The 18,404-nt window shown below is 45.0% G+C and overlaps 1 protein-coding gene across 1 annotated transcript in view; it reads right to left on the reverse strand.

Annotated features, from left to right (window-relative positions):
- The window catches only part of LOC138642474 (protein transport protein Sec23A), a 354,941-nt gene that overhangs the window by 7,109 nt on the left and 329,428 nt on the right, over positions 1-18,404 (reverse strand). Inside the window, exons 17-19 of the mRNA XM_069730653.1 lie at positions 15,906-15,992; positions 15,632-15,787; positions 953-1,018 (exon numbers count right to left, since the gene is read on the reverse strand). Of these exons, the coding sequence (XP_069586754.1) occupies positions 953-1,018; positions 15,632-15,787; positions 15,906-15,992 (309 nt within the window). The remainder of the gene's footprint in view (positions 1-952; positions 1,019-15,631; positions 15,788-15,905; positions 15,993-18,404) is intronic.

Here is an 18,404-nt window from a genome sequence, read left to right on the forward strand (position 1 = left end):
ATTTTTGTGACTAAAAAGTTAAATGTTCATTTTTTCCTTCCATGTTGCTTCTGCTGCTGTGAAGCACCTGAAGGGTTAATAAACTTCTGGAATGTGGTTTTGTGCACCTTGAGGGGTGCAGTTTTTAGAATGGTGTCACTTTTGGGTATTTTCAGCCATATAGACCCCTCAAACTGACTTCAAATGTGAGGTGGTCCCTAAAAAAAATGGTTTTGTAAATTTCGTTGTAAAAATGAGAAATCGCGGTCAAATTTTAACCCTTATAACTTCGTAGCAAAAAAAAAATTTTGTTTCCAAAATTGTCCTGATGTAAATTAGACGTGTGGGAAATGTTATTTATTAACTATTTTGTGTCACATAACTCTCTGGTTTAACAGAATAAAAATTCAAAATGTGAAAATTGCAAAATTTTCAAAATTTTCGCCAAATTTGCGTTTTTATCACAAATAAACACAGAATTTATTGACCTAAATTTACCACTAACATGAAGCCCAATATGTCACGAGAAAACAGTCTCAGAATCGCTAGGATCCGTTGAAGCGTTCCTGAGTTATTACCTCATAAAGGGACACTGGTCAGAATTGCAAAAAAACGGCCAGGTCTTTAAGGTCAAAATAGGCTGGGTCATGAAGGGGTTAAAGGGAACTTGTCAGCTAATTCATGCTGCTAAAACCGCCTACCTTACAAGACTGACAGGATTCTGCCCCTTATACACAGCAGGAGAGACCTGTCAATCTAGCCCAAAGAAACCAGAAGGAACACGCCACTTGGACTAATCCCCTCGTCCTCGACCACGCTTTCTACTACGTAAAACATATGTTTATAGTAGATGGTCTAGGATTCATGCTGTCGATGCATTGGGCAGCATGTATAAGCTCACAGGTTCCCTTTAATACACTAAAATATTATTCACTGAACACATAAAAAAGCACAAATCCACATAAATACTGACCTGTCCCCAGCCATACATATTACTATGAGTCTGGGAAGGATTCACTTTTGAAAGCAGAAAGCGTGCCTGGAAAATAAAACAAAAGTCCAATATAACTTTTAAAAATCATTTTTTCTTAGTCTATAAAAAAAGTCAAGATAAAACGCAAAGCATGGGTCAAATAACAGTATACATTTCTAGGAGTCCTATGTACAACACAGAGGCCCTATTGACATTTCTCAATCATGCAAAACCATCCACTACCACCATACAAAACGCTCACACAAATCATTAAACCTCCTGCTCTTTCTCTTCTCTCTCCTTGTCGCTGGCGACATCTCTCTCTACCCTGGGCCATTATACACTACTATATCTACCTGTCATCTTGCAGCATATTTACACCCAGCCAATCTCATGAACATTCAGGGCATGCCTTCCCTGTCTCTTTTAATTGTGTCCTTTAGAACAAACTCCTCTACATCCAAGATATTTTCCTTTCAAATTCCATCAAACTTCTCGCTCTCACTGAAACCTGGATCAAGCAGTCTGACACCACCGCTGCTATTCTCTCATATGGTAGGCTATAATTCTCATACCTGACCTGAGAGCAGACAAGAGGTGGAAGTATTGGTTTGCTCTTGTCATCAGAATGTGCTTTCCAGGTTTTCCCTTGATCCCCTCCCTTACGTTTCCTTTCTTTGAAGTCCACACTGTTAGACTCTTCAAACTCTTCTCCCTGAGAGTAGCAGTTGTGTATCGTACTCCAGGTTTCTCCCATCAGTTCCTGGATCACTTTGCCACCTGACTTCTACACTTGCTATCCTGTGATATTCCCACTCTCATCTTGGGTAATTTTAACATCCCCATTGATAAGCCGCTCTCTTCATCTGCCTCTCATCTTCTTTCTATATCTTCCTCCTTTGGCATTTCACAGCTTACTAACTCTCCTACACATGATGGCGGTTATACTCTGGACCTGGGCTTCTCACAACTCTGCTCGCTGCATGACTTTACTAACTACCCTCTCCCACTCTCTGACCACAAACGTCTTTCCTTCTCTGTCAAGAACTGTGTCCACACGCAGGACACCCCTATTTACTACACACACAGAAATCAGCTTACCATCGATACCACGTGGCTTATCAACAATCTACAGTTATCTTTATCTCCCATCTCCTTCTTTTCCTGTCCAGACTCAGCACTGTTACATTATAACAATACTTTGCAGAGCGGCCTGCATGATTTCATTCACTATAATTTCATGCTCACAACTTATAACTCTGCTCTCCATCTGGCTATACAAGTCTACTTCACCACCCTCATCACATCTCTAGCCAACAATCCAAAATGACTCTTTGAATCCTTCCACTCCATCTGAGCCCCAAAGTACAGGCCCACATCACCAACTTAAGCGCTGACTATCTGGCCACTTATTTCCTACAAAAAAATCAATCACATGTGTCAGGACATTTTCACACAAACCCCACAGAGCCTGGATCCCATTCCTTCCCTCACCTCAAGTGCACTTTCCATCTTTAAGCCTGTCACAGAAGAAGAAATGACCAGGCTCCTCTTTTCTTCTCATCCTAAAACCTGCAACAGTGACCCTATTCCCTCACATCTCCTTCAGTCCCTCTCCCCAGCTGTGACTACCCACCTAACTAAAATATTTAACCTATTTCTTTGGATATCTTTCCCTCTTCATTCAAATACGCCATCATAACCCCTTTACTTAAAAAGTCATCCCTGGGCCAGAACTGCGCTGCTAACTGCAGACCGATCTCTAATCTTCCTTTCATGTCTAAACTCCTGGAATGCTTGGTCCACTCCCATCTGATCAGCTATGTCTCAGACAACTCTCTTCTCGACCCCTTACAATCTAACTTCCACTCTTCACACTCTACCAAACTGCCCTTACTAAAGTCTCTAATGACCTACTAACAGCAAAACCCCATGGTGACTGCTCTCTGCTGATTCTCCTGGATCTCTCTACAATATTTGGCACTGTGGATCACCAGCTCCTCCTCACCATTCTTTATTTTATTGGCCTCAAGAACATTGTTTTCTCCTGGTTCTCCTCCTATGTCTGTATCATTTGCTGGCTCTTCTTCCTCTAATTTTCACCTTACTATTGAGGTTTAGTCCTAGACCCCCTCCTCCTCTCCTTATATACTGACCCTATCGGTCAATCAGTATATTTGGTTTCTAGTATCATCTCTATGCTGATGACACCTAACTATACACCTCTTCACCTGACATCACCCCCAATTTAATACAAAATACCAGGGATTGTCTGTCTGCTGTCTCTAACATCATGTACTCACTCTATCTGAAACTAAATCGCTTATGTTCCCTCTCTCTCTCCCCAATAATCTACTTATTCCCAACTTTGCAATTTTCTTGCGTGGTGCAAACATAACTCCCAAGCAGCACACTCACTGTCTTGGAGTCATATTTTACACACATCTTTCCTTTATTCCCCATATCCAATCACTCGCTTGTGTGACCTGCCCCTTAAAAACATCTCCAGAATTCGACCTATTCTCACCTTTAAAACTGCAAAAACTCTTACTGTTGCTCTTATTCACTTTCATCTGGACTACTGCAACTCTCTTCTAATCGGTTTCTCTCCTCTCCAATCTGTTCTGAATTAAGCAACTAGGATCGTATTTCTGTTAAGCCGTTTCACCGATGCCTCTACCCTGTGCCTGTCATTGCGCTGGTTACCCATCCGCTACATTATACAATACAAACTCATCTCTTTCACCCACGAAATTCTCCACTGTTCTGCACCACCCTATATCTCATCCCTTTTTTCTATCACCTTACCCATGCCCTCCGTTCTGCAACTGACCTAAGACTAACATCCTTCATAACTCAAATCTCACATCTCCGTCTCCAACACTTCTCTCGTGTTGCACAAGTTTTCTGGAGGCAGCAGCATCATATATAAAGAGACCGTGCACTGATTACCCAAATGATCCTATTCACTTCTAGCACCCGTGTTTTTAAGGCTAAGTTCACATTTGCGTATGTGTCCGCAGCGTATCATCTGCATGCGCAAACGCATGCCAAAATGCATGCAAAAGCATGCTTACACCTGCGCATCATCTTGACGCAAACCAAAATGCTGCATGTGCATGCGTTTAAATGAGTTTTGGCATGCGTTTGCATTTTATTATGCGAATGGTGAGGGCGGTAACATCATTTTCTGGACATGCGCAGTCTAAAGTACGCATGCGTATCGAACGCATGCGAACGCATGTCCTTGCGTATCAATGCATTCCCATAGACAACTATGCGTTTTTTGGAAGCAATCATCTGCAATCACTCGCATGCTGCCGATTGCGAAAAATTTGACGCCTCAAAAAATGCAACATGTTGCGTTCGCCAGACCCCGCAAAACGACGCATGCGTATGCATCCGCAAGCAAATGCATGCAAAAGCATGTTAAAGATAATAATGTTAAAGATATGTACGCATGACGCATGTGGATGGATGCGGATCGTACATTGTGCACACAGACGCAAATGTTAACCTGGCCTAAGTGTGCTTTAAAAACACATCTGTTTAGACAAACCTATCACCTCAACTCAATAACCAAACTTTCTTATTATAATAATAATAATGGCTGGACCGTACATAACATGCTCTACCTGTAGTGTACCCTCGCTTTCCTTATAGATTGTAGCTTGTGAGCAGGACCCTCACTCCTCCTGTAACTGTTGAAGTGTGTCACCTTGTATTCTTTTTATTGTCTGCACATGTCCCTGTTTAATTTTAAAGCGCTGCGGAATATGTTGGCGCTATATAAATATTATTATTAAACTATTATTCTCAGCCACACACCGCTACACTACAGCAGCCAGGGAATGCGCTAATGATGTCAGGCACATCTCTGCATGCTTCTCTATAATACCTTGCAGATATCACATCATATAGCCTAGTCAACCACTCAAAGGGACCTATCAAAGGCAGTGCATAATTAAAACCCATATATATATATATATATATATATACATACATATATATATATATATACTAGATTGTGGCCCGATTCTAACGCATCGGGTATTCTAGAATATGCATGTCCCCGTAGTATATGGACAATGATGATTCCAGAATTCGCGGCAGACTGTGCCCGTCGCTGATTGGTCGAGGCAACCTTTATGACATCATCGTCGCCATGGCAACCATTATGACATCTACGTCGATACTGTGCCCGTCGCTGAATCAGAGACGCGGGATATCTACGTCCTTTATGACATCATCGTCGCTGTGCTCGTCGCTGATTGGTCGAGGCCTGGTGGCCTCGACCAATCAGAGACACGGGATTTCCAGGACAGACAGACAGACAGAAAGACAGACGGAAAAACCCTTAGACAATTATATATATACTAGATTGTGGCCCGATTCTAACGCATCGGGTATTCTAGAATATGCATGTCCCCGTAGTATATGGACAATGATGATTCCAGAATTCGCGGCAGACTGTGCCCGTCACTGATTGGTCGAGGCAACCTTTATGACATCATCGTCGCCATGGCAACCATTATGTCATCTACGTCGATACTGTGCCCGTCGCTGAATCAGAAACTTGAGATGTCTACGTCCTTTATGACATCATCGTCGCTGAGCCCGTTGCTGATTGGTCAAGGCCTGGCGGCCTCGACCAATCAGAGAGCCGGGATTTCCAGGACACACAGACAGACAGACAGAAAGACAGACAGACGGACGGAAAAACCCTTAGACAATTATATATATATATATATATATATATATATATATAATATATATGTATAAAGTTGCATTAAAAATGGCTGACTTCAAATGGCCGCCATGGTCACCGCCCATCTTGAAAAGTTCCCCCCCCAATATACTGTACAAATGTGCCACAAACAGGAAGTTGATATCACCAACCATTCCTATATTATTTAGGTGTATCCATATACATGGCCCATTCCATTATATATACACACATACATTCCTAAGGCTAATTCATAGGCTGGTGACTGCTCAGATAGCAGGCTAATCATTAGGCGCAGCCGTGCGGGCTTCATCACTATATACTGCAGATAACACATTACATGGTCTAGAGCAGCAAAAAAAGGGGGACGATCACTGTAAAACATGAGGGTCTGCAGCGCCATTTCAGTTTAACCCCTTTACCACCTGCCTGGCGATTTTCAAATTTTGTTTTTTTGTCCCTTTCTTCCAAGAGTCATAGCTTTTTTATTTTTATTCTGCCACATAGTGTACTGAAAGCCAGGGGGAAAAAATACGTGTGTGGGGAAACTGCAAAAAAAAAAAAGTGCAATTCCACAATGTTTTTTATTTTTTTTTATTTACCATGTTCAATATATGGTAAAACTGACCTGGCAATACGATTCCCTAGGTCAGTACGTGTAAGCAGATATCAAACTACTGTACTGAATATAAAAATACAAGAAATATGAACCATAATCCAAAAATTATACAGGTGAACTCCCAATACAGTTAGGAAAAATGGGGTATGTTGACCCCAAAATAGATATAAAATAGTAAAAAAAAAAACCTATTTTATTAAAAATGACATTTTATTGAAAAAGTCAAAATAATTCATAGGCAACATTACAAGAAGTAATCAAGCAAAAAATAAGTAGTAGGTCAAATGGTGAGGACACAAAAAATGTGACAACACGAAAGATACATAAATGTTATAGCTACTTGAAAAGCAAAATAATATTTTTACACATTAGTTAAATAGATTGCTGAAAGTCACAATCCACAAATATGCAAATTGCCTCTTCCACAAATAGAAATTCATTCAACAGATCTCAATGTAGTAATATAGTATATAGTATAGCCAGTAGATGGCACCCAAGTACAATCATGTACTAAAAAACATGTTGTAAATAGGGGCCAGTACCACAGTAATGAACATGAAATGACCCCAGTATCAGTAAAGTACGCTGATGTAAATGGGCTATGAATGAAGAGGCAGCAGCATCATATATAAAGTGACCGTGCACTGATTACCCATAGGATGTTTTGTGCCTGCATGTGTCAGTAGCCCCAAACACCGAGATACCAAACAAATGATCTATATACAGTTATATGAAAAAGTTTGGGCACCCCTATTAATCTTAAGCTTAATGTTTTATAAAAATGTGCAATCTGCATTCAAACAAAATTTGACAGGTGCATAAGTATGGGCACCCCACCAGAAAAGTGACATTAATATTTAGTAGATCCTCCTTTTGCAAAAATAACAGCCTCTAGTTACTTCCTGTAGCTTTTAATGAGTTCCTGGATCCTGGCTGAAGGTATTTTTGACCATTCCTCTTTACAAAACAATTGCAGTTCAGCTAAGTTTGATGGTCGCCGAGCATGGACAACCCTCTTCAAATGATCCCACAGATGTTCAATGATATTCAGGTCTGGGGACTGGGATGGCCATTCCAGAACAGTGTAATTGTTCCTCTGCATGAATGCCTGAGTAGATTTGGAGCAGTGTTTTGGATCATTGTCTTGCTGAAAGATCCATCCCCTGCGTAACTTCAACTTTGTCACTGATTCATGAACATTATTGTCAAGAATCTGCTGATACTGAGAGGAATCCATGCGTCCCTCAACTTTAACAAGATTCCTGGTGCTGGCATTGGCCACACAGCCCCAAAGCATGATGGAACCTCCACCAAATTTTACTGTGGGTAGCAAGTGTTTTTCTTGGAATGCTGTGTTTTTTGGCCACCATGCATAGCACCTTTTTGTATGACCAAACAACTCAATCTTGGTTTCATCAGTCCACAGGACCTTCTTCCAAAAAGACATTGGCTTCTCCAAATGTGCTTTTGTGTACCTCAGCCGACTCTGTTTGTGGCGTGCTTGCAGAAACTGCTTCTTTCGCATCACTCTCCCATACAGCTTCTCCTTGTGCAAAGTGCGTTGTATAGTTGACCGATGCACAGTGACACCATCTGCAGCAAGTTGATGCTGCAGCTCTCTGGAGGTGGTCTGAGGATTGTCTTTGACTGATCTCACCATTCTTCTTCTCTGCCTTTCTGATGTTTTTCTTGGCCTGCCACGTCTGGCCTTAACAAGAACTGTACCTGTGTTCTTCCATTTCCTTACTATGTTCCTCACAGTGGAAATTGACAGGTTAAATCTCTGAGACAGCTTTTTGTATCCTTCCCCTGAACAACTATGTTGAAAAATCTTTGTTTTCAGATCATTAGACAGTTGTTTTGAGGAGCCCATAATGCCACTCTTCAGAGGAGATTCAAACAGGAGAACAACTTGCAAGTGGCCACTTTAAGTAGCTTTTCTCATGATTGCATACACCTGGCTATGAAGTTCAAAGCTCAATGAGGTTAGAAAACCAAAAAAAGTGCTTTAGTAAGTCAGTAAAACGTAGGTAGGAGTATTTAAAACAAGAAAATAAGGGTGCCCATACTTATGCACCTGTCAAATTTTGTTTGAATGCAGATTGCACATTTTCTGTTAGTACAATAAACCTCATTTCAAGGCACAGTATTCAGACCCCTTTAAATTTTTCACTCTTTGTTTCATTGCAGCTATTTGGTAAATTAAAAAAAAGTAAAAAAATTTCTCATTAATGTACATTCTGCACCCCATCTTGACTGAAAAAAAAACAAATGAAGAAATTTTTGCAAATTTATTAAAAAAGGTAAATAGGGATTTTTGTGTACTCACAAAATCCGAGCCAATCATTGGGGGACACAGGACCATGGGTGTTATGCTGCTGCCACTAGGAGGACACTAAGTTAACACATAAAGAATATCTCCTCCCCTGCAGTATACACCCTCCTGCTGGCTCTAAGTGAACCAGTTCGGTAACAAAGAAGTAGGAGGCTAGGAGCTTAACATTTAACAAGAATGAACTATGTCAAAACCAAGTCAACACAGAAAAAAAAAAGCCAATAGGCTAACAGGGTGGGTACTGGGTCCCCCAAAGATTGGCTCAGAGAAAAGGATTTTACGGTAAGTGCACAAAAATCCCTATTTCTCCTATGCCTCATTGGGGGACACAGGACCATGGGACGCCCTAAAGCAGTCCATAGGTGGGGAACAACCAACTGGAATTGCTCCTGTACCAACAAGTTACAGATGCGGCACTGCCGCCTGCAAAATTCATCTGCCGACAGACGCATCTGCCGGGGCCTGAGAATGGACATGGTAATGTTTTGTAAATGTATGCAGGCTGGACCAAGTCGCAGCTCTGCAGACTTGTGATGCCGAAGCCTGGTGCCGGATGGGCCAAGACGCACCCACTGACCGAGTAGAATGAGCCTTAATCCCTGCTGGGACGGGGTGACCTCTAACTCGTACGACTCCTGGATAGCTGAACAAATCCACTTGGCTATCGTAGCCTTGGAAGCAGCTAGACCTTTCCTTGGCCCTTCCGGGAGCACAAACAGGGCATCTGACCTGCGGAAAGACACCGTCCTCGAAACGTATCTCCTAAGAGCTCTCACCAAGTCCAGTGTGTGAAGAGCCTTCTCGGTGCGATGTTCCGGTGCCGGGCAAAGTGAGGGCAAGACAATTTCCTCATTGAGATGGAAAGACGAGACAACTTTCGGTAGAAAAGACGGGGATGTTCTCAAAACCACCTTATCTTGATGAAAAATGAGGAAAGGAACTTGACAAGACAAAGCCACCAGCTCTGAGACTCATCGGATGGACGTAACCGCAACCAGGAAGGCAACTTTCCATGACAGAAAAGACAGGGGAACGTCCTGCAGAGGTTCAAAAGGAGCCTCCTGCATGACTCCGAGGACCAAATTAAGGTCCCATGGTTCCAACGGCATCTTATAGGGCGGCACCACATGAGAGACTCCCTGAATGAATGGAACAGGACTGACAAGGCTGCCCTTTGAGTGAACTAAGGGCGAGACCTAAATCCAAACCCGACTGAAGAAATTCGAGGATGGAAGGAATGGAAAATTCAAGAGGAGAGCGTCCTCGGTCTTTGCACCATGAGAAGAAGGTCTTCCAAATGCGATGATAAATACGCGTAGACGTAGGCTTTCTAGTGCTGATCATGGTAGAAATGACTTTCTGAGAGAAGCCTGCCTGTGTTAGCACCCAGGACTCAACGGCCATTGCTGTCAAACACAGGGCTTCAGAGTTCTGGTGGTAAATGGGGCCCTGGGACAACAGGTCTGCGTGATTCGGTAATCGCAAGATGACATCGGCGACTAGTTGAACTAGTTCGGTGTACGAGGCCCTGTGCGGCCAATCTGGCGCAATCAGGATTACTGGTACCCCCTCCGCTCTGATCTTCTTGATGACTCTCGGCAGTAAGGGAAGTGGGGGAAATATGTACGGAAGCTGGAACTGATGCCACGAGTGAACGAGTGCATCTGCCCTGATGGCTGCCGGATCGTGGGACCGAGCTATGAAGTCTGGAACCTTGGAATTTAGCCGTGAGGCCATCAGATCCACGTCTGGGGTTCCAGAACGACAGCAGATCTGGTGGAAGATCTCCGGATTGAGAGACCACTCTCCGGAGTCGAGACCTTGACAGCTGAGGAAATCTGCCTCCCAATTTTCCACTCCCGGGATGTGAACCGCAGAAATCATTGAGCGGTTTCCTCGGCCCAGTGGAGAATGTGGCCTACCTCTGTCATGGCTGCCTTGCTGCGTGTTCCCCCCTGCCGGTTGATGTATGCCACAGCTGTAGCATTGTCAGACTGAATCCTGATGGGACGACCCGCCAGGAAGGGATGGAATTGGAGAAGAGCCACCCTGACTGCCCGTATTTCCAGGATGCTGATGGGCAGGCGTGCCTCCTGAAGAGACCAGCGGCCCTGAGCAGTGTGATGGTGGAACACCGCTCCCCAGCCCAGAAGACTGGCATCTGTTGTCACAATTAGCCAATGTACTGGGAGAAAATACTTCCCTTGATTCAGGGAGGACTTCAAAGTCCACCACCTGAGAGACTGTCTGATTCGCTGGGGAAGGAGGAAACAACGATCGAGAGAGAACGGGTTTCTGTCCCACACAGCCAGGAGAGCATGTTGTAAGGGGCAGAGGTGTAGTTGAGTGAATGGGACCGCCTCCATAGCTGCTACCATCCTGCCAAAGACTCTCATACTGAAACGTAGAGAGTGAGTATGCGATTGGGAGAGCTTCTGAGCTTCCCGCTGTATGACTGAGATCTTATCCAGGGGAAGAAGTACCAACCCCTGGAACGAGTCCAGTATCATTCATAGAAAGGAAATTCGCTGAGCCGGTACTGGGGAAGATTTTTTGAAGTTTATCTTCCAACCCAGGCGAGAAAGAGTATTTATTGTGATGTTCACAGCCTCCTTGCAGGTGCGGAAAGAGGGGCCTTTGATGAGGATATCGTCTAAATACGGTAGCACCACCACACCTCAGGAATGAAGGATGGCCACAGCGGCCACCAAGACCTTGGTGAATACCCTGGGAGCGATGGCGAGGTCAAAGGGCAGAGCAACAAATTGAAAATGATCTTCCTGAACTGCGAAGCGAAGAAACCTTTGGTGAGAAGGTAAAATAGGAATGTGGAGGTACTCGTCCTGGATGTCTATCGACGCCAGGAACTCGCCTTTCTCCATGGAGGCGATGACAGAACGAAGCGATTCCATCTGGAACCGTCGCACCCTGACGAACTTGTTCAGCAGTTTTAGGTCCAGTATGGGCCATACTGTACTGTCCTTCTTTGGAACAATGAACAGGTTTGAATAAAAACCTTGAAACCTTTTGCTTTGAGGGACCGGGATAATAACCCCGTCTTCTTTTAGAGAGCTTAAGGCCTGGAAGAACTCTGATGCCTTTGCCCTGGGAGGAGAAGACAGGAAAAAGCGATTTGGTGGAAAAGAGGAGAATTCTATCTTGTATCCGGAGGACACTAGGTCGCGGACCCATTCGTCGTGAACGACCAAGAGCCACACGTCGCTGAAGGAAAGCAGGCGGCCGCCTACTTTGAGGGTGTCCTCCGGATACCGTAGGGAGTCATTGTGTGAGAGACCTGCCCAGTCTGGACTCCCTGGATCCTGACTGCCTAGGCCTGCCTCTCCAAGAAGGGGAAGGTTTGTAAGAGGTCTGAGGACCTCTATCCCTACGTTGTGCCTGGCCAGGTCCGGAAGAAGTGGAAGTAGAGGACCAATTTGAGGAAGCGAAAAAATTGGGACCGAGCCTGCTGCTGCTGGTTCCGAAAGGGCTGAAAGGGTCTCTGTTGTGGAAGAAATTTACTTTTCCCTCCAGTGGCGTCGGAAATTAATTGGTCGAGCTTTTCGCCAAAAAGGTGACCGCTCTGATATGGAAGAGAAGTCAATGACTTTTTGGAAGCCGAGTCCACACGCCAGTCCCTGAGCCATAAGGACCTCCGGATGGTGATGGCGTTTGCTGCTGCTTGCGAAGCACAGTTAGCAGCATCCAGGGACGCGGTCACAAAATCTACAGCTCTGGCTATTTGAGTAGCGAGGTCTGCTATCTCGGGAGGGAGATCGGTATCCAGCACTGCTGCAGACAAGACCTCAGCCCAGTGGGTCATAGCCTTAAGGTACCGACACATTTAGCGACGCTGCAGCTATCTAGACAACGATGCCGATCGCTGCAGCGTCGCTGTGTGGTCGCTGGAGAGCTGTCACACAGACAACTCTCCAGTGACCAACGATGCCGAAGTCCCCGGGTAACCAGGGTAAACATCGGGTTACTAAGCGCAGGGCCGCGCTTAGTAACCCAATGTTTACCCTGGTTACCAGTGTAAATGTAAAAAAAAAAAAAACACTACATACTTACATTCCGGTGTCTGTCGCGTCCCCCGGCATTCTGCTTCCCTGCACTGTGTGAGCGCCAGCCGTAAAGCAGAGCGGTGACGTCACCGCTGTGCTTTACGGCCGGCCGGCGCTCACAGTGCAGGGAAGCAGAACGTCGGGGGACGTGACAGACGCGACAGACCCCGGAATGTAAGTATGTAGTGTTTGGTTTTTTTACATTTACACTGGTAACCAGAGTAAACATCAGGTTACTAAGTGCGGCCCTGCGCTTAGTAACCCGATGTTTACCCTGGTTACCAGTGAAGACATCGCATCACACACGCCGATTCAGCGATGTCTGCGGGAGATCCAGCGACGAAATAAAGTTCTGGCCTTTATGCTCCGACCAACGATGTCACAGCAGGATCCAGATCGCTGCTGCGTGTCAAACACGATATCGCTATCCAGGACGCTGCAACATCACGGATCGCTAGCAATATCGTTGTTAAGTTGGTCAGTGTGAAGGTACCTTTAGCCACCCACGTAGCGGCAAAAGATGGGAAAAGTACGGCCGCCGAGGCTTCAAAGGCTGAACGCGCCAAATTGTCGATCTGATGATCGGTTGGGTTTTTAATAGAGGCGCCCTCTGAAGAGGATAAAATAGATTTAGTAGCCAGGCGTGATACCGGAGGATCTACCGGGGAAGATTGCGACCAATCTTTTCTTAGATCCTGGGCAAAGGGGTATTTTGATTCCATGGGCTTCTGCCCTGTGAATCGTTTATCTGGACAGATCCTGTGAGATTCAACGATTTCCTTAAATTCGGGATGAGTGCCGAACACTCTATGAGCTCGTTTAGTCCTTTTAAATGACACGGCATGATCCGTTTTAGATAAAGGTTCTTCCTCAAGTTTCAAAGCCTTATTCACTGACTCAACCAGAGAGTCGAGAGTCTCCTGATCGTGATGAAATTCCTAATCTAGGGACGTGTCAGAATCGTCATCTGAAACAGGTTCTCTACTAGTCCCAATGGAAGGGGAACGAGAAATGGAGCTCTCAGAACCCAAAACGCGGTGATGGTCTGGGCATGAGTCCTTTTTCTGGAAGAGCGAGAGCTCCTTGGCAAGGTACGACCCCTAGAGTACGAGGGGTTTTGACGATCAGAAGTGTCATCCGTAAGAGTGCCCTGGTTAGAGGAGGGGTCTCGTAACGATTCTAACACTTTTGCCAGGGATGCCATAGACCGGGTAAGCGAGGTAGCCCACTCAGGGCACCAGGCTCACTAGGTTCGGTATCAGTAACAGGTGGTTCCTGAACAGTCACGGGTTCACAAGCTGTGCACAATGCAGTAGTGTGACCCCGGGGTAATGAGACCTTACAAGAGGTACATGCAGCGAAGAATACAGTGTAGCTTTTCCCAGAGTTTTTGTGAGGCCTTGATTGAGACATAGTAGCCTTGAGGAGAGTGCTTACTAGCAGGGGAAGGGTTAAGCTATGGTTCTGCAGTTTACCCAGGTCCTGTGTCTTGAGTCCCTAGGGGAGGTCCGCAATGTATGGTCCTGAAGGCTGTGATTAGGAGAGCTGGAGCAGCATCAGCGCTGTGGGTGTCCCAAGATGGCCACCGAGATCTGTGAAAGCGCTTCTCAGGGAACGAGAAGCGCTAGAAAAGATGGGTGGCGGTAATTGCCGGTGGGTGTTGCCAAAAACTCCAGCCTGTATGAAGGGGGAAAAGCCGGGGACTAATTTTTAAAAACTAGCGGTTGCGGCCTGAGGCAGCGCAACCGCTATTAGTGCCATCACTCAGCCGCTCTCCTTCATAGAGATGCCGCACTGCGGACCACCCACGGACCCGGGCTTTATGCCTTGTTAGAGGTGCGGACCTTCCATACCCCGGGGATCAGGACACCCAGCGCCTCGGCCCCCGCAGTGTACTCATGGTAGATGCGGTGGGCCAGTGCTCAATCCACCGTCGCCATAGTCAGGGAGCGGGTGGAGAGCTTCTGCCGCCTTTCGTCATCCGCTATATCAGTGGTGATGCAGAGGGGGGCTGCACGAACGCCATACATAATATGTCCGGCTATGCACCTGGCTCCAGAAGAGGTAGATGGAGGGCTACTCCATGTGGTCGCCTGCTATGGAGGGGGGAGATTGGAACACAAAGGAACCGTCACCCGTAAGGTGAGCTCAGGGCTGGCATCCAACGTTGCAGGAAAGGATACAGGAGGAACGCTCCACGTACTTACCTGTTGATGATTCGGGAGATATCGGAACCTAGAAAGGATCCGTCGCCCCCATTCGCTCCGTTAAGGTAAAAAATAGAATAAAAATAAAAAATGAAAATAAAAACGGTGGGGTCTGAAAGCAGACCCAAGTGCCTCCTACAGACACTAAGCAAGAACTGGTTCACTTAGCATGAGGGTGTATACTGCAGGGGAGGAGTAATTCTTTATGTGTTAACTTAGTGTCCTCCTAGTGGCAGCAGCATAACACCCATGGTCCTGTGTCCCAAATGAGGCATAGGAAAAACGGAAATATCACATGGTCATAAGTAGTCAGACCCTTTGCTCAGACACTCATATTTAAGTCACATGCTGTCCATTTCCTTGTGATCCTCCTTGAGATGGTTCTACTCCTTTATTGGAGTCCAGCTGTGCTTAATTAAACTGATAGGACTTGTTTTGGAAAGGCACACACCTGTCTATATAAGACCATACAGTTCACAGTGCATATCAGACCAAATGAGAATCATGAGGTCAAAGGAACTGGCCAAGGAGCTCAGAGACAGAATTGTGGCAAAGCATCTTCTTTCTATGTCTACAACTGGCTGTGACTTGACCGTACAACAGTTGATTGGTGGAGGTGTCTTAAGTTGCACCCCCATCCTTATGATTATGGTCATTACTATCATACACCCAGACAACTCCTTTTAGTGTACTTCTCCCTGTTAAATCCTTGCATTTATATCAGCACTTACTTGGCTTCCTCCATGTTCTGTGTCAACGTAACGAGGCATTGGGAAACGTGAGCAAAGGATCTCCTGTCCATCATCAACAGGGGCCTGAAGCAAATGTCTGAAATTCTCATACTCAGGCATATCTTGATAGCCTGCTTTCCTCCACTGTGCAATAGTCTAGATGAAAACAGAACAAGGAGGGGAAGTTAACTAAAATATTAACAATATAAATTAAACACAAAACAGATAAATGAAAAAAATATTCCATTAATAAATTTGAGAGAATCAAACTTACCTCACCATGATAAATAAGGATCTGGAAAAATGTGTCCATCAGCAGAATCCTATCTGGTAGAATGCTAGTGCTATCAAGCAATACAGGCTGTAAAATCAATAAATAATTTATTTGCATTAATGAGTTTTCAAGAAACCTGATACATTTCATATACAGTATATTTACATTAAAGGTGCACTCCTATGAAGTTTTATTTTTTTACTACATCTGTGTATATGTGCATAGGATGTAGTGTGAGTGTATTAATATACTCGCCTATCGCTGCCTTCCCTGGTATCCAGCATCCAGATCTGTTCTTATTCCATCTCTACATGTGAGCAGGATGTCTCCTTTTACAAAAGAAGCCTATGGAGTGTCGGCTTACATTGTAAAAGCCACTATTACAGACCACTAAAGGTACCTTCACACTAAACGACGCTGCAGCGATCCAGACAACGATCCGGATCGCTGCAGCGTCGCTGTTTGGTCGCTGGAGAGCTGTCACACAGACAGCTCTCCAGCGACCAACGATGCCGGTAACCAGGGTAAACATCGGGTTACTAAGCGCAGGGCCGCGCTTAGTAACCCGATGTTTACCCTGGTTACCATCCTAAAAGTAAAAAAAACAAACGCTTCATACTTACCTTCCGCTGTCTGTCCCCGGCGCTGTGCTTCTCTGTACTGGCTGTGAGCACAGCGGCCGGAAAGCAGAGCGGTGACGTCACCGCTCTGCTTTCCGGCCGCTGTGTTCACAGTGAGTGCAGGAAAGCACAGCGTCGGGGACAGACAGCGGAAGGTAAGTATGAAGCGTTTGTTTTTCTTACTTTTACGCTGGTAACCAGGGTAAACATCGGGTTACTAAGCGCGGCCCTGCGCTTAGTAACCCGATGTTTACCCTGGTTACCAGCGAAGACATCGCTGAATCGGTGTCACACACGCCGATTCAGCGATGTCAGCGGGAGAGCCAGCGACCAAATAAAGTTCTGGCCTTCTAGCCCCGACCAACGACATCACAGCAGGATTCTGATCGCTGCTGCGTGTCAAACTGAACGATATCGCTAGCCAGGACGCTGCAACGTCACGGATCGCTAGCGATATCGTTTAGTGTGAAGGTACCTTAACACCACTGAGAATAGGAGCGGAATGGTGCAGGAGACCAGAGAAGGTGGCTTTAGGTGAGTATATCAATACACACAAACTACACTACATACACAGATTTAGTAAAAAAAAAAAACTTTATGCGAGGTGTGGCCTCTGCTTCCTACGACCCAGTCAGCTAAACTTTCTTGTGCTCCATGTTGGGCTTTGTGAGTATCCTGGTGTGCTCCCATGTGTTTACCTTCCTAGGCTTATATATGGCCTATCAGGAAACACACCTGTGTCTTGATATCCAGAATTTTAGTTTGTATGTGCACAGCTCACTGTCCCCAGTCTCCAGGATGTCTCCTGTCTACCTGCGACTTCCAAAACCTCTGGTATTTGTTCACAGTCTTCCATGGCCTCTGTTACCTGTCTCATTCTCCAGGATGTCTCCTGTCTATGGCTTCTAATACCTCTGCTACCTGTCTGTGTTCCCTGCTTGCTTCAACTGCCTGCTTCACTAAAGCCTGTGGCCCATATGACCATCCAGACCTTGGGCTTCAAGGATTCACCTCACCTGGTAAGCTCTTGACAAGCAGATCCATCACCAGATTTCATAATACAAAACTGCATGCATTACTGATTGGATGACTTAAATCTAATAAAATGATGTATGCCAGAATGTGTACATAATCTTTTAGAAAAGTGTAATATACAGTATTCTCGGACCACTAATTCTGCCTTCTGCTGCTGAAATCCAACACTGCTCAGAGCCAGCTGTAGTTGTCTGTCAAGTTGGGTGGGTGGAATATGCATATGCTTGTACTCATTAGCTACAGGGTCTTGCGAAAATATTCACCCCAATTACATTTTTCGTGTTTTGCTACCTCTCAACTTGGAATTTCACTGTTTTGAAGCTTTGCATCAGTTCATGTAAAGAACATGCCTTCATCTGTGAATATTTGGTTTTCTTTTTATTGTGAAGCAGATCATCAGAGATTTGGATATTTTTTTTCATAACCCAACCCTAATTTGTACTTCTCAACCACTTTGGGATTACCCACGAGGAAGCCACATTTGGCAGGCAATACACGTGGGGTTTTTGGTCGTCAGTTATTCCCCGTCTGTGCTCACAGTCTCCTTTTATACATAGAGACCAGAATAAGCCAATTCATCACTCTTTAATAGGACTTTCTACCACCTTTTCATTACATCTGGTAATCAATTTCTTTGGCATGTATAATTAGCAGACTCCTCTTCTATCATGATCCTTCTTTGCAAATTGGGTGTATTTATTTCCGTAAGGTATTCAGTTTTGCCTGCAGCAGTTGCTTGCTTCATTTGATGTATGGGCTTTTTTTTTCATCTTTTATCCTTGACCATTCGTACAGCCTCATATATTTTTTCAGCATATACTTTATTTACAGTGGGGGAAATAAT

This window comes from Ranitomeya imitator, chromosome 1, assembly GCF_032444005.1.
Source record: "Ranitomeya imitator isolate aRanImi1 chromosome 1, aRanImi1.pri, whole genome shotgun sequence".
Lineage (NCBI taxonomy): Eukaryota > Metazoa > Chordata > Amphibia > Anura > Dendrobatidae > Ranitomeya > Ranitomeya imitator.